At 43.2% G+C, this 21,887-nt stretch overlaps 1 protein-coding gene across 11 annotated transcripts in view; it reads right to left on the bottom strand.

Moving 5' to 3' along the window:
- The window catches only part of adam22 (ADAM metallopeptidase domain 22), a 256,501-nt gene that overhangs the window by 100,977 nt on the left and 133,637 nt on the right, over positions 1-21,887 (bottom strand). For all 11 annotated transcript variants that reach the window (XM_033012998.1, XM_033013001.1, XM_033013004.1 and 8 more), the window contains 5 exons: positions 19,104-19,168; positions 15,074-15,148; positions 11,583-11,654; positions 8,512-8,678; positions 2,031-2,115 (listed from right to left, as the gene is read on the bottom strand). In XM_033012998.1, coding sequence (XP_032868889.1) covers positions 2,031-2,115; positions 8,512-8,678; positions 11,583-11,654; positions 15,074-15,148; positions 19,104-19,168 — 464 coding nt within the window. The remainder of the gene's footprint in view (positions 1-2,030; positions 2,116-8,511; positions 8,679-11,582; positions 11,655-15,073; positions 15,149-19,103; positions 19,169-21,887) is intronic.

Below are 21,887 nucleotides of genomic sequence, written 5' to 3'. Positions count from 1 at the left end.
TAATGAAAGGCCTAGATGGAATGGACGTGCAGCTGATGTTTCCATTAGTGGAAGAGTCTAGGATCAGAAGGCACAAACTCAGAATAAAAGGATATACCTTTAGAATGGAGATGAGGAAACATTTCTTTACCCAGAGGAAGGCTAATCTGTGGAATTAATTGCCACAGATGGCAGTGGAGGCCAAGATAGTGGGTATTTAAAGAACCCAGGTTGTTAGGTGTTTGATTAGTAAGGTTGTGGGGAAAGGGTAGGAGAGTGAAGTTGAGAGGGAAAAATAGATCAGCCATATTGAAAGGAAGAACAGACTTGATGGGCCAAATTGTCTAATTCTGCTCCTGTCTTGTGGTCTTATGGTCCCAGGCAATGCCATGCTGACTAATTAGCCCATTTTCTTTCAAATGAGATGAAACCTATCCCAAATAATCTTCTCCAATAGCTTCCCTACCACTGATGTGAGGCTCGCCAGCCTGTCATTTTCTGAATTATTCTTATTTCCCTTTTTAAACAAAAGAATAATATTTGCTATCTCCAATCTACATGCGGCTAGAGAGGATATGCAGATCTTCGTCAATGCCCCTACACTCTTGCCTCTCTCTATAACCTTGGATATCTCCATGCTTTTTAAGAGGCCCATCACCCATCTCAAACTGCCCCAGCATTTTTGTATATTCTACATTGAACTCACTGTCAACCATGTCATTTTCTTTGGTGAATACATAAGTAAAACATTCATTTTGTACCTCATCTATATCCCCTGACTCCAAGCATAAATCACTTGCTTTATCCTTGAGTGGTCTTAACTTCTCCCATTACCTTCTTGTTTTTAATCTACATATAAAAAACTTGTGCTATTGATTAATTCAACTTGCCAGTCACATTTCATGGCCCATTTGACCCTTTTAATTCCCTGGTTGTGTTCTTTCCTGCTTGTTTTATATTCCTTGAAGGTCCTGTTTGTTTTAATCTTCCTCTACCTTACATGTGCTTCTTTTTTTCTTTGTGACCAAACATACAATTTCTCTGATCATCCAAGGTTCCCTTACCGTGTCATCCCTGTCTACTCCTCACTGAAACGTACTGTTAACAAAACATTAACAGGCCTTCAAGCAATTTAATTACTCAATAATTATGTCCATTATTAAACCTTCACTCATAGAAAGATTTTTACATTTCCTACTTGCTCCTCAAGTTAATCTGCACATTGCTTATTCTGTGCACTGCAAAACAGTCCTGTGTAGAAGACTATTCAGTAGTCAGCTGTACAACTGTCAACATTGTAAAAAAAAATCCAGGATTGTACTTAAACACTCTAGTAAAATACCACTGGACTCAGTTTAATTTATCACCAAATAGTTAACAATGAACTTTAACTGACTCTAAATTAAAGGAGGTGAATGCACCTATTTTCTTTTGGCACTCAGTATTTAGTACGAATGCACCAATTGTACTAGCGATAATGTACAAGTTTAAAAAAAACTTGTTTAAAAATAATTAAACCCATCTGTACTACTCAATTCTGCATCACGGGTTAGTGGATGAAGATGGGAGATGGAAAAATTTACCAAGCTCGTGCTTACTCTCCATTACTCTTTGATCCAAGTGCATTTGCCTGAAACTGACCAACTGGCACAAGAATCTTAGAGAGGGTTGTTAGCATTTTTTTAATTTTTCACATTTTTTAAAATGGGGTTTTACAAACTGCACTCTTTACAGAAGAAGAATCTATTTTACAAAATCCTGGAATAAGCCACTGAACTCAATAGGACATTTAAAAGTCTTTCCCTGTTTTCCCTGCATACACATCCTGTTTTCTTTTGATCACATGTTGGACTATTGAAAGCAGATAATGAGAAAATGTAACCTTGCCCCCTGATCTTTATTAAAGCTTCTCCGCATGTCCCTGCGTGGCACCATTCTGTGAAATAATACAACTGAGCACGGGAGCTTAGTTAAAGGAAGATGATCTTGCATTTGCTGTCAAATGTCACAAAAGCAAATTAAATGCAATGTTTAATGGAAAGGGGACTTACCTCGTTCACTCCTCCACCTTTCGACTGTGTACAAATTCCACCAACATATGCTGCTCCACTCTGGCTACTTTCAAATGTTGTTCCCCTAAAAGTAATGGTAAATGTATATTAAAGTATCAGACGAGTTGAGATTTGTCATTATAGAAGCCATGACCTACCTATGTGTAATTCCATATATTCATTCAGTATCACACAGACTATAGTGACTATAGAGATGCTGAGAGCTCATTTCTAATTGCATTGTAACAATTTCTTTTGAACCCTGACCAAATTTAGGAATCTATTTTTCCATCATTATTCACCTTTTGTATACTTTACTTATAGAACTGTTGCCTGCATACACATTTATCTGTACCATTTTAATATCTTTGTCGAGTTGTTTACATTATAAATATCAATAATCAAACATTTTTATTTATATTCACAGCATATGCAATTAATTGAAAACACGCAGCAAGTGTCTGCACTGCCCGTTACACTCGGAGGTGTGATTGGGACGGGTATTTTCAATGTCTCATGTCTTAACAAAAAAACATGGTGTACAACTAGAGAGCTGAACCTCTATAGGGATTCTCCCAATCATCCACAGTGGAGGAATGATGTCAGCTCTGGAGAAACAACATGAATAAACATTTTGTTCTTGAATCCAAATATTCTCTGAATCTATTACGTAAAGTATTACCAAAGAGGAGAAAAGTAACAATGCAAGCCTTGCAATTAATGTACACAGTTTACAATGATTCAAATATTTCCTTGGGAATTGTTTTAATTGCATTCCCTCTGATAGGATAAGTTTTGATGCAAGACTGTTTGAAATGTTTGAATCCATTTGCACATGTGTATCCATATTCTGACCACTAGGTGATAGTGTGGGACAGCTGAGAACACTGCAACAAAGATTGGGATGGGTATAAATTCCCATAGATTACTCTCCAAGTAATCCCAATGAAATCCCAATGAAAGGACTAGTTGAAATTCACCTGAATATTTTAACTGCACAAATATCTATACTTTTTCTTTTTAGTTTTCAGGTACATTTTTCATCCAAGTGTAATTTTGTCCATCCTCTCATATTTGCATACAAACTCAAGAAAATTATTTGTAAAATATATTTATATATTTTTTCTTTTTGTTTAAAATTCAAAAATGTATTTTAATATTTTAATGTTTTGTGGACAGCTTCATAACTCTGACATTATTGGCGGTCCCCTGCCTCCTCCACACATTACAGTTGAAATCTTCTCCTAGTGTGTGTGGAATGGATGAGGAAGTGGGATAACAGCTAGTGTGATCGATGGATGGAGTGGATCTGGTGGGCTGAAGAGCCTGTTTCCATGCTGTATCTCGAAACTAAACTAAACTGAAGTACAAATCTTCAAAGGGATCCAACGCTTAATATGATATTCTGCGTAGATTACAGTTTGATGATATCACAGTTTCACGCTGAAGTAATGCAGTGCAGTTCGCATACCGTCCGAACAGATCCACGGACGATGCGGTCTCCCAGGTACTCCCTGTACACACATGACTGTGTGGCTAGGTTCAGCTCCAACTCAATAATTAAGTTTGCTGATGACACTGTGGTGGTGGGCCTGATCTCAGACAACGACGAGAAGGCCTACCGGGAGGAGGTGGCTGGTCTAGCACTCTGGTGCCAGGATAACAGCCTCCTCTTGAACATCAAAAAAACGAAGGAGCTGATCACGGACTTTAGGAGGGCACATCATCTGAGGACGTACACTCCATTGAGGATAAATGGGGATCCTGTGGATAGGGTGAACTGTTTTAAATATCTGGGAGTCCACATCTCCGAGGATATGACATGGGCATCACACGCCTCAGCACTCGTGAGTAAGGCAAGGCAGCGCCTTTACCACCTCAGGCAATTGAGGAAATTCAGAGTGTCTCCGCGGATCCTCCAGTGCTTCTACGCAGCGGCGGTGGAAAGCATCTTGTCCGGTAACATTACCATCTGGTTTTGGAATTGCTCTGCCAAGGACAAGAAGGCTCTGCAGAGAGTAGTGCGTTCGGCCGAACGCACTATGGGTACTTTACTTGCCCCCCTGCAGGAACTATACATCAGGAGGTGCAACTCCAGAGTCAACAATATCATGAGAGACCCCTTCCACCCCTGCAACGGACTGTTCCAGCTGCTACGGTCAGGCAAACGCCTCCGTTGCCATGCGGTGAGAACGGAGAGGTTGAGAAGGAGTTTCTTCCCAGAGGCCATTCGGACTGTAAACGCCTATCTCACCAGGGACTAACTCTACTGAACGTTTTTCCTTCCATTATTTATTATGTAAAAGAATATGTGTGTTATGATTGTGTTTATAGTTTGTTTGATTGTTTGGTTGTTTGTCTTTTGCACAAAAGTCCGCGAGCATTGCCACTTTCATTTCACTGCACATCTCGTATGTGTATGTGACAAATAAACTTGACTTGACTTGGAGTACGTGCCTAGGTATGTCAAATATCCAGGACAGCCACCCAAACATTCACAATGTCTTTTTCCTATTGGACACTGATGTTTGTGCCATGTACTACCTTAATTTTTAATTATTATCACATCATCAGCACTCAATTTTATCAGCATAGCCATTGTTGGGATCATAAGCAAAACCATTGTTGGCTCAGTTTAATTACAACATGACATAAGTATCAATAGAACCAATATTACACTTGGTTTGTGATTCTACCAGGAAACAAACAGGGTCACAAGTGAAAAAAATAGCAAAATTCAATGGCTTTCATGTGACAATTGTGGTCAGCTACAAAAAGGCCCAAAATGTGTAAGACAATGCGTTTGGTGGTGAAATAAACAGTTCATTAGCACACTAAATAGAGGGTGAAACTCTGTGAGGCAGTTGTTGAACACATTATTCATCAATAATCAAGGATCGGGTGTCCATGTTTAAAGTCCTGATTTTGCTAATGCCTATCGATGACGTATATGAAACCAACAGGATCTTTCATCTCTGCTGCTTACACCTAAAAAAGGCAGCTGTAGGGATATAAGTAACTAGACTGCACCAGATAACAGATTCAATACTGCAAAGAAAAATATATTTTGTAAGAATATATTATAAGAATTACCATCATAATTATGCAATGGACAGGATAGAGGATCTAGGAATTATAGATAAGTCACCACGTTCCAAATCTACAGTATTTAATAAAACAAATTCAGGGATATATTGTCAGAAGCCTATGTAACTATGATATGCAACTGTGCCTGGGCAACTAAACTTTAGCACTAACTCCCTACAACCAGGCCATGCCCCCACACCCACTGTTTGTTAGGCTGTAAATGCACTCTTCAGAAATGCAGAATCATGCTGTGCTTGTGCTTGGCATCAGGTTAGCATAGGGTCTCATCCTCAGCTCTATCCACAGCTGCCTTCTCTGTAACAAGGATGGAGAATGTTGGCATTGCTCAGCAGGTCACGCAGCACTGGCAGGGATAGAAGCATAAGGACTTAGCATGGATCCTCGACCTGGAACTCTAGTGCCTTCTTTGATGCTCTTCCACCACTGTGTAACTGAACAGTAGCCATCGGCATGAACAATCTGTTTGCCCATCAGCCCTGCCTTCATACACTCTCACATGTAGCCCGGAAGTGGCGGCGCTGGTGAACGGCTGCGGCTCGCCTGCAGTCCGTTTGTTTTTACTTTTTTGTGTTGTTTTTTTCGTTTTGTTTAGCTAAGTTTTTGGTTTTAGGTTGTGTTTATGTGTGTGGGGGGGTGGGGGGTGGGGGGGTTGAAACAGGGCCTGCTGTCTCTCCCTTCGGGGGAATGCAATTTTTTTGTCGTATCCCCCTTCTCTGCCTCCGTCTGCGCTGAGGCCTAATGGCGGAGCTGGCGACCTCGAGGCTCCAGAGGCAGCCTGTCAGGACTCGCCCTGGGCTCGCTCCCGTGAGGGCGGCCAAGCTCGGGGCTGGAACGACGCTCCCGAGAGGGGCTGTGACCCTCCCGTGAGGGTGGCCTGGCGCGGGGCTGAGACGCTCCTGTCGGGGCGGCCCAGCTCGAGGGTAACGGCGCTCCCGTCGGGGCGGCCCAGCTCGAGGGCAACGGCGCTCCCGTCGGGGCGGCCCAGCTCGAGGGTAAGGCGCTCCCGTCGGGGCGGCCCAGCTCGAGGGCAACGGTGCTCCCGTGGGGGCGGCCTGGCGCGGGGCTGAGATGCTCACGTGAGGGCGACCCGGCTCGGGGCTGGAACGGTGCTCCGGTGGCTGAGACGGCGTTCTGGCGGCGGCGGCCTGAGTCCGGGGTTCGGCCGCGGGCCAGTGGACGACGTCGTCAACAGCTGTGTCCGCTGGACTGGAGGGCGACAGCTTCGACCACCCCGGGCGTTTGAACCGGCCCGTTCGCGGAGCTCGGTGAGCCGCGGGACTGATTTTACCATCGCCCGCTGGGGTATCGCCTCAGCGCAGAGGGAGAAGAGGAGGGAAGAGACTGCAGCCCTAAGATTTTTGCCTCCATCACAGTGAGGAGGTGCTTGGTGGACTCACTGTGGTGGATGTTAATTTGTGTTTACTGTCTGTTCTGTTCTTTATTATTGTATTATTGTATGTATGGCTGCAAGTAACAACATTTCGTTCAGAACGTAAGGTCTGAATGACAAATAAAGGATCTATCTATCTATCTATCTTTACCATCCATTATATATTGTTTGATCGCAGTTTCAAATCTTTCCTTTGCTATTGTTCTACATCTCCCTGAGCAACTTATGTGCGAGAATCGCTGGTCGGTGCGGACTCGGTGAGCTGAAGGGACTGTTACTGCACTGTATCTCTTAAACTAAAAGTTCCACAGCTACATTTCCATTCCACATGCTCCGATTCCCCAACTACAGTAATCCATGCATCCTAGTACATCCCACAGTAATCCCACTGTCTAGAAGTTTTGTCTCAAAAGTTTTGTCTTAATCCATTTTCATAAACCGACCTGAAACCAACTTTTTCCAACTTTCAGCCTCAACACTTCTCCATTATTTGTATGTAAAGCATTTTGGAGCTCTGTTAAATTGAATGAGCTATTCATGTCGTTTGTGCAAGTCATCAAGTCTATCCAAAGTATTTTAATTTCCAAGTTCAATGTTGCTCTTTCGCTGCCTGAGATACCCTAGTAAGATTAGAATATTATTTTCAGCAATGTACCAGACTATCTCATACATTTACATGCAGCTAAGGCAAAACACCAATCAGTTACTTCAATGAGCCTAACAATGTTAAAGGCACAAGATCTTCCAGATTAGTAGGGATGATAATAATAATAATAATAAATTTAATTTTTATAGCGCTTTTCTAAGACTCAAAGTCGCTTTACAATAGTAACAGACAATAGCAAACGGAGAAGCGGCAAACAAATAGCTCCAGCGTCCTCTCCGTGCAGCACATAAAATAAGAATACAGACATAACAATAATAAAGACATTTAAACATAAAAACATCCCCCCACAATGGTTCCCATTATGAGGGAAGGCACAAAGTCCAGTCCCCATCCCCAGTTCACCCATAGTCGGGCCCATTGAGGCCTCCACAGTTGCCTCCACGGAGGCCCGATGTTCCAGGCCGTTCTTGCCGGGTGATGGTGCTCCGGCGTCGGGAGAATCCTCACAGCGGCATGGGAACCCTAGAACGGCCGCTTCCGTACTGGAGACCGCGGCTTCCGAAGCCAACAAGGCCGCGCCGGATGGAGCTCCACAACTGGTGATCTCGTCGAGAGATCCCAGGCTCCCGATGTAAAGTCAGCGCCGCCGCCCGCAGCTGGCCGCTCCTCAGACCCGCAGCTCCGCGATGTTTTTTATCGCCGGTCCCGGCATACCGGAGTTCCAGCGCGGCGACCCGGGCAAGGCATCGCCCGCTCCGCGATAGCGCTCCAGCGCTGTGCCGCCTCCGAAGCCGTGGTACTGGGTGGTCCCCGACAGGAAACTCCGCTCCAGGCCCGCTGGTAGGCCGCGAGGACGGGTCGAAACTGCTGCCCGGAGAAAAGCTGCCTCTCCGACCAGGTAGGGACCCTGCAGGACAGTTTCCCCCTTCCCCCTTCCCCCCCCCCCCCCCCACATAAAAAAGTTTAGACCTCCAAACAAAACACTTTAACTAACTAAAAATTTTAAAAAAAGATGAAGAGACAGACAGCTGCTGGCTGGGCAGCCATGCACAGGACAGCACCCCCAACCGAGGTACTTTCTCAGAGATCCCTTGCTGCCGATAAGATCACCATTTACTGATGCAAGGGAAAATAGCAAAAAGATGGTCAGCACCTAGGTTAATGCACAGAATAAGTAATGAGACTAAAATAAAATAATTAGCAATTGCTGTGGTAAAACAGACTCCAATCAAATTATAATTTCTGAATTAGCATTTAACTTTGGCTTTATGATTGTTACTGTTACTGCCTAGAATAAGAGCCCTTAAAAACAAAATAAGAGTTTTAATTTCAGTACTGCTCCATAATCTAAGAAATTATTCATTTGAACAACTTACGAAAATAGATGAATGGCATCACTCTTTACTTTCACCAAATCTCTCCTGTACTTCATAAACTCTCGCAGAGTTACCTGAGGGTTTACGTCTATGGAGAACTTGTTGTCAATTGACCAAGTTTCCATAGCAACCAGTACAATTCTGGTGTTAAGCTGTTTCTTGAATATCTAATATAAAGAATGAAATATAAATTAAAACAGCACCTATTTTTGTTCATGATCTTCAGTCATATATGGTGCATTCCCATTCAACAATATAGTGCAGGTTCAATAAAATTCCATGAAAACAATACAAAATAAATAACAACATTTAAAAGACATTTGAGCAGGTGGATAGATAGGAAAAGTTTAAAGGGATATGGGCCAAACATGGGCAGGTGGGACTAACGTAGATGGGGCACCTTGGTCAGCATGAACTAATTGGGCCGAATGACGTGTTTCCATGCTGTATGTCTCAATGATTCTAAAATACAATTGCCACATACATAGTTTAGTTTAGTTTAGAGATACAATGCGGAAACAGGCCCTACGGCCCACGCCAACCAACAATCCCCGCACACTGATGCTATCCTACACATATTATGGACAATTTACAATTATACCAAACCAATTAACCTACAAACCTTGTGAGGAAACCCGAGATCCTGGAGAAAACCCACGCAGGCCATGGGGACAACGTACAAACTCTGTATAGACAAGCACCCGTGGTCAGGATCGAACCTTGGTCTTTGACGCTGTAAGGCAGCAATTCTACCGCTGCGCCACCGTGCCGCAGGTTTGAGTTCAGCATAAAAACAGAAACAGGGAAGAGCGGGTTCTCTCTGTATCGCTCACTGTCACTTCATCAGAAATTAATTGAAAATAGGTGAGAAATGATAACGTGGAACTGAGTCTTCCTGAATTTGTTTACAGCATCCAGTTGGCAAGTCGAACTTTCCTTGACAACTATTCGCAAATGACCTTTTAAAAATAACCCTGAGATTATGAAATGTTTGAAAACAATTGGGCCAAATTCAGTTTGACCAGTCACTGCTCATTCTTGCCAAATGGACTAACATGGTCACTAACTCCAAGATTGCATGTACTTCTTCCAGGGCTATCTGTCAGAGGCAGCTAGGCCTGGTTTTATACTTCTCCTTGATGGCCTTTTGCGAAGCTGCAACTCTCCAAGGCCTTTCCAATTGTCCTGAAATATTTGGTCAGAGACATTTAAAAAGCATGACAATAGATTTTTTTTTAAATTTAAAACTGAAAGTAAAAAACCAAATGTACATACAGCCATGTAATGTCATGTAAATAAATTAAAAAACATTAACTAAAATACTTTTTTACAGGTATTTATCTGCACAGTTAAGGTCAGCAACCCTATTGAAGTGAATGGAATCACACTACTTAAATGCATGACCAGATGCAAAAAGCACCTAGCCCCACAGCGTGATAGGTTTTGCTATATTCCTGGCCTCAGTGGTGAGAGAGCAGGAGGTCAGAGACCATGACATCTAACCTCCAGTGAGTCTCTGATTTATCCATTTCAACATGCAGGTGAGGGAGTCAAAGGCAAGCTGACATATGAAGAGCATCTCATAAGCAGTGCTGTGAAGAACACTAGGTAAAGGTGTGTACATTCTAGGACAATAAAATCAATTAAACAATTTAAAACATGAATGAAAAAATGTTAAATCACTCAAAGATTCATTGAAGTAATTATATCAAACTAAAGTAGTTTAAAAATGGGATATTTAAATGCATAGGTTTGCTGTTAGTGTTCTAGGTCCACCCTGACACAAGTCCAATTAGTAGATTCCCCATGATACATTCTGGAGCATTCAGCAGTTTGCACCCCACTGTTGGGCTCCACATAGCACCCACGACCACAAGCCCAGCCAGCAAGTTGAGGATTTCAGCATTCACATGGAGTCTTGGAACCTCTGGGCAACACGGTTGCGCAGCGGTAGAGTTTCTGCCTTACAGCGCCAGAAACCAGGGTTCGATCTTGTCCATACAGAGTTTGTACATTCTCCCCGTGACCTGCCTAGGTTTTCTCCGAGAACTTTGGTTTCCTCCCACACTCCAAAGCCATACAGGTTTGTAGGTTAATTGGCTTGGTATAAATGTAAAAATTGTGTAGGATAGTGTTAATTTGCAGAGATTGCTGGTCAGTGTGAACTCGATGGGCTGAAGGGCCTGTTTCTTTGCTGTATCCCTCTAACTAAACTAAACTCAACTCTGACATTTATGGGAGTGGGTTAATGCTGGCAGTTTGACAGGAGACTGCCTGCATGTTCCAGCAGCTTTTATATTGGATACTGCACGCAGTCTGGATGTTCCAATACAAGGTCATTAACCTGAAACATTGCCTGACCATGTATTTCCAGCATTCTGTTTTTATTTCAGTTTTAATTGTTATGCAACTACTAAATTATTTTATTTTTAAGAAATGTTACAAAAGTATTTAAAATAATCATTATAATTGGAATAAAATAAAGAATACTTTTTAAGACACTAGAAACTTTGAGGAGGATTTTGCAGTGATTGTTCCATTAATCCTCACGTGTCAAAATCGAGCTGCTGGAGGAACTCGGAGAGTCAGGCAACATCTGTGAAGTCAGATGGATGGTCAACATTTATGTTTGAGACCGTGCATCCAACTAAAGAGATTTCACTGTACCAAATTATTGGCTCATGCTCTACTGCCAATAAAAAGTACAATAGATTTTGTATTTATTGGAAGTATCAAAAAAGTATAAAACATGTATGCATTCTCTCAATTCAATTGTTTACTATTTTCTGTTAATATGAATATCAACAAACTATGCCTGCCTCATTTTAGCTCAATTGAACTCTATAAATTAGAGGATGACTAACCATAAATAATCTTGATTTAATGGGAGTGAACTTTAAACGTGTCTATCTTTTTTCACTCGCTTCAAATTGAGAAATGAACACTGTGCAGCAGCAAAGAGAATTAGACACTGTTTGTTTTACATTCTAGTTAAAACTGAGGCAAATAGCCTTTGATAATACTATCTTCAAGTTGGTGCTTTATTCAGAGATAACATGATCTAGACTCACCATATCTGCTAAGTTCACAATTGATTTTGCAAAGTTGTTTGTGAGTCCCACAGATAAACGGTGTTTTTTAAACTATAACAAGAGGGGAAAAAAAGCTGTAAACTTGTGCAATCCAAACATTTCTGGCACTTAAATACCATTACAAAACTCAACTGAGACTGGATGAAACAGCCTTCGAGATTCAGGTAAGAAGTACTTCTGCACATTTTACATTGAATCAATATCCATGAAAGGAATGAGATGGGAAAAATAATATTTATTACATAAGTGGAAACTGCAGCAAGGCAAGGGTTAAGATAGCATGCAGCTAACTGTAGCTGCACAGCAGAGCAACAATCTTGCAAGTTTGTCTACCAAACTGCACAGAACAATGACCCTGGGAGCATCTCTGTTCTAAGAGTAAGGAATAACGGCCCCCTTCAATCAGAATGAATTAAAAAATAAAAATAGTACAGTAAACCAACGTTATAATGGACCATGGGGACGGGGAAAGGTGTCCCTTATTGACGATTGTCTGCTATAATCAAGAAAGAGATTATCATTGTATAAGTAGAAGAAACAAACAACTGCAGTTGCTGGTTAATACACAAAAGTACATAAAGTGCTGGAGTAACTCAGCCGGTCTGGCAGCATCTCTGAAGAACATGGTTAGGTGACCTTTCAGGTCGAGACCCTTCTTCAGACTATTGGACCGGAATCCAGGTGAGTTGATGGCCCTGGCCTGCTGGCAGTCAGGCCAGAGGCAAAGATCAGCGGAGGCAATGGTCGCGGCCCACGGGTGGCTGGAGTGCAGGTAAGGGTCGGTGGTGGCGTTGATGGCGGCAGGAGTGGCCTGGAATCTACTAAGGAAGCAGTGTAGGCCGGCGGTGGCAGCAGTAGATTCAGCCCAGAAGTGGCTGGGGAGGGGGTGCAGGCCAGGGGTGACGTTTGCTTCCCAGCCTGGTAGCAGCTGGGGAGAGGGTGCGAGCCGGGGTGGCATCAGCAGCCGTCGGTAGGTCCGTCTGCTATAACCAAAATCCATTATAAAGAGGTCCATTAATACAAGGGTTCACTGTATGTAATTTGTATGTAATACATATAAGAATGTATCGGGTTTGGTTATTAGAATGTAGATTCTATTGATTATTAATACATCAGAATGTATCGATTGGTAATTTGATATGCTAATAAGGAATTAGAGAGTACAGAAGATTCCAATTGGTTAATGTCTGTATAAAGGTTTTCATTTCCAAATAGAATTTTAGAATAGTACAGTAACTGGGACTGCTGCTCTTATTCTCCACGTTAATAAAGTAGTAGGGACAAAAAGAAGAGGGCAATAGTAATTGGGGACTCTATTGTTAGGGGTCGGATAGGCGATTCTGTGGACGCAGTCGGGAGACCAGGATGGTGGTCTGCCTCCCTGGTGCCAAGGTCTCGGACGTGTCTCAATGCGTCCAAGATATCCTGAAATCAGAGGGAGAGGAGCCTGAGGTCGTGGTACATATAGGTACCAATGACATAGGTAAAAAAAGGGAAGAGGTCCTGAAGGGAGGATTTAGGGAGTTGGGAGGAGAGTTAAGGAAAAGGACCAAAAAGGTAACAATCTCAGGATTACTGCCTGTGCCACGCGACAGTGAGAGTAGGAATGGAGCGAGGTGGAGGATAAATGCGTGGCTGAAAGACTGGTGCAGAGGGCAGGGATTCAAGTTTCTGGATCATTGGGACTTCTTTTGGGGAAGGTGGGACCTGTACAGAAAGGATGGGTTGCACTTGAATCCGAGGGGGACCAATATCCTGGCGGGGAAATTTGCAAAGGCTACTGGGGAGACTTTAAACTAGAATGGTTGGGGCGAGGGACTCAAATAGAGAAAGCTAGTAGACAGAATGGGAGGCAGGAAGCAGAAAAGGGAAGCACTCGGACACAAGAGGAGAAAGAAGAAAAAGGAAATAAACAGAGAATAAGAGGCGGGGGGTTTCTTAAATGTGCATATTTTAATGCTAGGAGCATTGTAAGAAAGGTGGATGAGCTTAGAGTCTGGATGGACACCTGGAAGTATGATGTTGTGGCGATCAGTGAAACATGGTTGCAGGAGGGCTGTGATTGGAAACTAAATATTCCAGGATTTCGTTGCTTCAGGTGTGATAGAATTGGAGGGGCAAGAGGTGGAGGTGTTGCATTGCTAGTCAGGGAAGATATTACAGCAGTGCTTTGGCAGGATAGATTGGAGGGCTCATCTAGGGAGGCTATTTGGGTGGAACTGAGAAGTGGGAAAGGTGTAGCAACACTTATAGGGGTGTATTATAGACCGCCAAATGGGGATCGAGAATTGGAAGAGCAAATATGTAAGGAGATAGCAGATACTAGTAGTAAGCACAAGGTAGTGATTGTGGGAGATTTCAACTTTCCACACATAGACTGGGAAACACATTCTGTAAATGGGCTGGATGGTTTGGAGTTTGTAAAATGTGTGCAGGATAGTTTTTTGCAGCAATACACAGAGGTACCTACTAGAGGAGGGGTAGTGCTGGACCTCCTGTTAGAAAATGAGACGGGACAGGTGGCGGAGGTATGCGTTGGGGAGCACTTCGGGTCCAGTGATCACAATACCATTAGTTTCAATATAATTATGGAGAGGGTCAGAACTGGACCTAGGGTTGAGATTTTTGATTGGAGAAAGGCTAACTTTGATGAGATGCGAAATGATTTAAAAGGAGTGAACTGGGACATTTTGTTTTATGGGAAGGATGTAGAAGAGAAATGGAAGACATTTAAAGGGGAAATTTTAAGAGTACAGAATCTTTATGTTCCTGTTCGGTTGAAAGGAAACAGTAAAAATTGGAAAGAGCCCTGGTTTTCAAGGGAAATTGGACATCTTGTTAGGAAAAAGAGGGAGATCTACAATAATTATAGGCAGCAGGAAGTAAGTGAGGTGCTTGAGGAGTATAAAGAATGTAAAAAGAATCTTAAGAAATAAATTAGAAAAGCTAAAAGAAGATATGAGGTTGCTTTGGCAAGTAAGGTGAAAGTAAATCCAAAGGGTTTCTACAGCTATATTAATAGCAAAAGGATAACGAGGGATAAAATTGGTCCATTGGAGAGACAGAGAGGACAGCTATCTGCAGAGCCAAAAGAGATGGGGGAGATATTGAACAATTTCTTTTCTTCGGTATTCACCAAGGAGAAGGATATTGAATTATGTGAGGTAAGGGAAACTAGTAGAGTAGCTATGGATACTATGAGTTTCAAAGTAAAAGAAGTACTGACACTTTTGAAAAATATAAAAGTGGATAAGTCTCCAGGTCCTGACAGGATATTCCCTAGGACATTGAGGGAAGTTAGTGTAGAAATAGCCGGGGCTATGACAGAAATACTCAAATCCTTGTGTAATGACGACCAATGCACCGCATGGATTTTTGCTTGAAGAAAGTCATATTACTACAATGTTTTATTCTGTAAATAATGTCAACGGATCATAGATCATATATTTGATATTGAATGTGGTCATTACCATAAAATGATCATTAACAACCATCAGCTCAATGTACTTCGTCTCATCATGAACATCCCGCCGAAATCGTTGCATCTGCAACAAGAAACAAAACTGGTTAAGAAGGAAACCATACATGACTGTTCAGCTAAATACCAATCAAACTCAATTTACAAATTCACAGACGACACCTCTGTGGACATCAAATAATGACAAGATGGAGTACAGGAATGAGATTGAAAACCTCATAACCTGGTGCCAGAACAACAACCTCTCCCTCAATGTCAGCAAGACAAAGTAGATTATGATTGACTTCAGGAAGCAAAACGGTACACATACCCAGGTAGACATTGATGATGCCGAAGTAGAGATGGTCGAAAGCTTCAAGTTCCTTGGAGTAAATATCACCAGTAATTTATCCTAGAGCAGCCACAACAAAGCTATGGCCAAGGAAGCACACCAATGCCTCTACTCCCATAGATGGCTCTGGAAGTTTGACATGTCTCCCAACAACACTCACCAATTTCCATAGAAAGCATTTTATCAGGATGCATTGCAGCATGGTTTGGGAACACGAGAAATTGCAGAGAGGTGTGGACATAGCCCAGGCCATCACACTAACCAACCTCCCTTCCATAGACTACACAATCTACACTTCACACTGCCTCAGCAAGGGCACTAGTATAATCAAGGACCAGTCTCACCCCAGTCACTCAGAGGTACAGAGGTATTAAAATGCCTACCACCAGATTCAGGGACAGTTTCTTCCCAGCTGTTATCGGGCAAGTGAACAGTTCTCTCATCAGGTGGAGTGCGGTCCTGACCTCCCATCTACCTCATTTCATTACAGATCTTTGAACTATCTTTAATCGGACTTTATCTTGCACTATATGATGTACCCTTTATCTTTTATTGCGTTGAAGGATCAGGATAGTGAAACAGCTTGGGTACAGATAGAGAATAACAAGGGGAAAAAAACACTAGTGGGTGTAATTTATAGACCTGCAAACAGCTGTGACGCTGTTAGTCAGAACATAAATCTGCAAATAGTTGACGCATGTAAAAAGGGAACTGCTGTAATCATGGGGGACTTCAATTTTCATATTAATTGGGCAAACCAAACTGGGCAGGGTAGACTAGAGGAAGAGTTTATAGAATGTATTAGAGACGGGTTCCTAGAACAGTATGTCACAGAACCAACAAGGGGGGAGGCAATCTTGGATCTGGTCCTGTGTAATGAAGCAGGATTAATTAAAAATGTCATAGTTAGGGACTCGTTGGGAACAAGTGACCACAATATGGTCGAATTCCATATTCAAATAGAAGGGGAGCAGGTTGAAACTCAGGCTAGGGTGCTTAGTCTAAATAAGGGGGATTATGAAGGTATGAGGACTGAGCTGATCAAAGTTGACTGGGATAGCAGACTCAAGAATAAGACGGTACATGAGCAGTGGTGTACGTTTAAGGGTCTACTGTATAACCTTCAAGAAAAATTTATTCCTATGAAGAAAAAAAGGGGTAAGGGTAAGAACAGTCAGCCATGGCTCAGTAAAACTATAAAGGATAGTATTCGGCTGAAGACAAGGGCATATAAGGTAGCCAGAGATAGTGGGAGGGTAGAGGATTGGGCAGCATTTAAAGGTCAGCAAAAAATAACTAAGAGATTAATTAAGACGGGGAAAATAGACTATGAAAGGAATTTAGCGAACAACATAAAAACTAATGGTAAGAGTTTTTATAGCTATATAAAAAGAAAAAGGGTGGCTAAGGTGAACGTTGGTCCATTGGAGGGTGAGACTGGAGAGTTGTTGGTGGGGAACATGGAAATGGCAAAGGCATTAAACGAGTATTTTGTATCAGTCTTCACCATAGAAGACACAAAAAATATTCCAACGCTGGATAAACAGGGGGCGGTAGGAATGGAGGAGCTAAATACTATTAAGATCACCAAGGAGGTGGTATTAGGGAAATTAATGAGACTGAAGGAGGATAAATCCCCTGGGCCTGATGGATTACATCCAAGGGTCTTGAGGGAGATAGCGGTGGGGATTGTGGATGCATTGGTGATAATTTTCCAAAACTCCCTGGAGGCAGGAACGGTCCCAGTGGATTGGAAAATGGCCAATGTAACACCTATATTTAAAAAAGGAAGTAAACAGAAGGCGGGTAACTATAGACCGGTTAGTCTAACATCGGTGGTGGGTAAAATGTTAGAGACAATTATTAAAGAAACACTAACGGGGCACTTGGATAAACATGACTTCATCGGACAGAACCAGCATGGTTTTGTGAAGGGGAAGTCCTGTTTAACGAATCTGCTCGAATTCTTTGAGGAAGTAACAACCCGGGTGGATAAAGGGGAACCGGTGGATGTGGTATACTTGGACTTCCAAAAGGCTTTTGACAAGGTGCCACATAAGAGACTATTGCTAAAAATAAAAAATTATGGGATTGGGGGTAATATATTAGCATGGGTAGAGGATTGGCTAACAAATAGGAAGCAGAGAGTGGGGATAAATGGTTCATACTCGGGATGGCAACCGGTAACTAGCGGGGTTCCACAAGGGTCGGTGCTGGGACCTCAGTTGTTCACAATTTATATAAATGATTTGGAGGAGGGAACCAAGTGTAATATATCAAAATTTGCGGACGATACAAAAATGGGAGGAAAAGTAGGGGATGAGGAGGATAGGAAGAGTCTGCAAAAGGATATAGATAAGCTAGGTGAGTGGGCAACAACTTGGCAGATGAAATTTAATACTAATAAATGTGAAGTCATTCACTTTGGGAAAAAAAATGATAGGGCAAGTTATTTTCTAAATGAGGAGGAGCTGCGTTGTAATGCAACGCAAAGGGATCTAGGGGTATTAGTACATGAATCACTAAAAGTTAGTATGCAGGTGCAGCAAGCAATCAGGAAGGCCAATGGAGTTTTGGCCTTTATTGCTAGGGGGATTGAGTATAAAAACACGGAGGTCTTGCTGCAGCTGTACACAGTATTAGTGAGACCACATTTGGAATACTGTGTACAGTTCTGGGGTCCATACTTAAGAAAGGATGTACTAGCCCTGGAGGCAGTGCAGCGAAGGTTTACAAGATTAATTCCTGCAATGAGGGGATTGACATATGAGGAAAGGTTAAGTAGGCTGGAACTCTACTCTTTGGAGTTTAGAAGAATGAGAGGCGATCTCATTGAAACATATAAGATCGTGAGGGGCCTTGATCGGGTGGATGCACCGAGGATGTTCCCAATGATCGGGGAAACTAGAACTAGGGGACATAGTTGCAGAATAAGGGGGGGCTCTTTTAAAACTGAGATGAGGAAGAACTTCTTCACCCAGAGGGTGGTTAATTTATGGAATTCACTGCCCCAGGGAGCAGTGGAAGCAGAAACTTTAAATATATTTAAGACTAAAATAGATGTTTTTTTAGCTGCCAAGGGGATAAGGGGCTACGGGGAGAGGGCAGGGATATGGACCTAGGTATGGTTAGTATAGTAAGACCTGAGTGATCTCCTGGACAAGTGTCGATCGCCTGGATTGGGGTCGGAGAGGAATTTCCCGGATTTTTTTCCCGAATTGGACCTGGGTTTTTATCCGGTTTTTTGCCTCCCCCAGGAGATCACGAGGTTCTTGGGGTGGAGAGGGGTGATAGCGGTATAAAGGGGAGGGTAGTGTCTTGTGTTCTGTGTCTTGTGTCTACTGTTTGTGGGTAAGTGTGTCTGTTTAGTGTTCAGCCATGAGCGAATGGCGGTGCGGGCTCGACGGACCTGGTGGTCTACTCTCGCACCTACTTTCTATGTTTCTATGTTTCTATGTTTTATTATCTGTGCACCGTGGAATCTATGGAGGGAATGGGTGGGAGCATTTCGGGTCAGGACCCTTCTTCAGGTTTAAGCATTATGGAGTTCATATATTTTATTTTTAAACCAATGGTCTGTTTGAACAGTAAAATATAAAGTGAACCAACATTCTGGTATAAATCCAAATCTATAATATATTCTCTGATTTACATTTTCATTAATTTGATATCCTAAAAAATATTGACAAACCTGTCTTTTCTTCCTCGAAAGACCAGAATTCCCAGCCAGACCAAAATCATTTCTTCCAACCTTTTCTGAAATATATATACAATATTGAATAAGATGAATAAACAGTATGGTTAATTACACAAGCAAATACCAGTGCCATCTGTTGACATGCTGGCACTTTGGAAGCAGGAAATGTTTATTTGGACGCAAACATTGTTGGATTGTAAGTAGGAACACAAGGTGGTCTACATATTGTGCATTACACTTAGTTTAGTTTATTGTCACGTGTACCGAGGTACAGTGAAAAGCTTTTGTTGCGTGCTAACCAGTCAGCGGAAAGACAATACATGGGGCAGATCTGTTGATCAAGGACTACCAGCTGCAAATTTTTGGACCATACAGTTTCTTCAAGTGGTTCCAGCACATTGTTGCAATCCATGGAATGGGTGACGTTTCAGGTTGAGACACGAAGTCTGAAGAAAGGTCTCGACCCGAAAACTTCACCCATTCCTGACTGTCCCGCTGTCACTCCAGCTTTTTGTGTCTATCTTCGGTTTAAACCAGCATCTGCAGTTCCTTCCTACAGATTCAGATATAAACCTCATTAACATAACTAATCAGGCTATCATGTTCAACATAGCATTGATCTGATTTTAACATCAATAATCCCGAAGATGTTGGAGGAACAGCAGGAGAGGGATTAATGTGACCTTGCCAGTAATATCAACATTCTACTAATGAATTTTCAAAAGCAAAAATAGCTCAAATGCTTCCAGGCATGAGGGTTGACAATTCCATGGAGTAGCTGGTGCTCTCTTTCCAGCTGAGGAACTCAGAAGGAGACTTGAGAATAGTTTAAAATCATGAAGGATCGGAGAAAGCAAATGGAAATTATTTCCAGTGACTGAGCACTCAGAAAAGGACCAGTACTGCTTCTTTATTTTGCATATAATGGGTAGGGTTTGGCAGATCTTGCTTGATAGGAGGGAGATACAAATTTAGAAGCAGCTTTCAAAAAGTAATTGGATAAATTTTCAAAGGCAAATTAAGTTATAGAGATAAGAGGAAAGATAAAGACTGTTTTACTTCGGCGTCACATGAGTGACTACGTGAAGACCCCGCCAGCACGCATGCGCGTCTTTACGTCCAACGCATGGCGCGGCGACCGGTTGGACAGGCGCGCTGCTCCTGCACCGGTAAGTTTAAAAGCCTACAGGTAAGTTTTAAACTTACTTAGGTTGTCCTTTGTTCCAGGGAACTCTTCTCACAGAGTTTCCTGTGGGATATTGCATACAGTGACCCGGTCGGACCGCGGGGTAACCAATTACACCGCGGGGATGCCGGCTACGGACCGCGGTATGCGGGTAGCGGGTGGCCGTCGGGGGTGCTGCTCAAGTCGCTGACAGTGCGGTCAGCAACTCCCGAGGAATTCAATTTGGGCCGCGGGGTTCTTAGACCGAGGGTCATGCTGGCTACGGGAGAGTGTGTAGCGGTGGCTGTCGGGTCCGCATCCCGACTAGCTGACAGAGCGGTCAGGGACTCATGTGGATTTTAATTTGGCCGGCGGGTTTGTTGACCGCTGGTTATGCCGGCACGGTTCGCGGTGGAGGGCCGTCGGGTTACTACCCGACTCGCTGGCGGTACGGTCAGCGACCACGGCCTCGGCAGCTCATAGGAGGCAACGTTGCAGAGACAGAGAGGCTTGGGCTACACGAGGCGGCCACGAGGTTTCCCTCCGTTATTACTGGACTTCTGCACCACCTGATATGGTCCATGGACAGGGCCATATCAGCGCAGGTCCTCGGGGGACTGCGGCATCACCTGTTTTCAGGGCTGCTTTTTAATCTCCCCTCAGTGGAGAGAAGTGCAACCCTGGAAGTGTGTCTAAAGCACATTCTACTTTAGATTCCAGTATACCTGGGGGGGGGGGGGTCATGTTACTTATGACTTCATCACCCTTATGTCTGCTATGGCAGTTGTTTGCCAGGGAACTGATTCTGTGGTCGGAGAAAGTTCCGGGCCAAGCTGGCCTTCAGGGTAATTTATTTAGTTGCCACTAGATCACGTCGTCACTATTATACCAAGAGAGGATTTATTTTCACTTACACCAACAAATTGTGTAGTAGAATTGGACCTGCCATGACAGCCTTAATCACTGGCTTGGAAAGCCTTGTTGAGCTTAACTATCGTCACCTGTGCGAGCTACACAGGGTGGCGTCATGGTAATTCCGCACATTAAGAGACTGTGGAAGATTCTTCCCCAAATTGCCGATATCAATTAAGTGATCAAATCTCTTGTTAACTGGGATGGGCGTCTTCATTCAGGTAAACGTCTTCAGCCATGACAAATAACTGGCAGGTTTGTGTCCAGCATTTCTCCCACTATGTCTGACGTACGGGGGCCAGAGGCGCTCCAGTCCTTCTCTGTATACTGCGTTAGCATTGGGAAGGAGCAGGATTCGGAGTCACTAGCACGTGCAGCCTGTTTGGGGAATGAGGATACCAACAGAGCATCGATTTGCACAGCTAGTCCTGGCGGCTGCTGAAGGAAGCAACCAGACAAACCCAACTCAGAGTGAGTGCCAAGGCTTGGGCATCTATGTCAGGCGAGATTGTGATTCGTCGCAGTCAAAGAATGCTCCATCTACAGGCATGTCAGGCAGCAGCTTCTGGTTCAGGGTTGCAAGTTCCTCCCACTCAAAGGACGGAGTGGTAGAGAGAGTGCTACAGGAGTATGCACATGTGCCTGAAGCAACGCCTGGTTCAGGGTTGCCATTCCTCCCACTGGGTTGAGCGCAGTGATGG

This window comes from Amblyraja radiata, chromosome 2, assembly GCF_010909765.2.
Source record: "Amblyraja radiata isolate CabotCenter1 chromosome 2, sAmbRad1.1.pri, whole genome shotgun sequence".
In the NCBI taxonomy this organism is placed as follows: domain Eukaryota; kingdom Metazoa; phylum Chordata; class Chondrichthyes; order Rajiformes; family Rajidae; genus Amblyraja; species Amblyraja radiata.
This window is presented reverse-complemented; position numbering and strand designations above follow the sequence as displayed.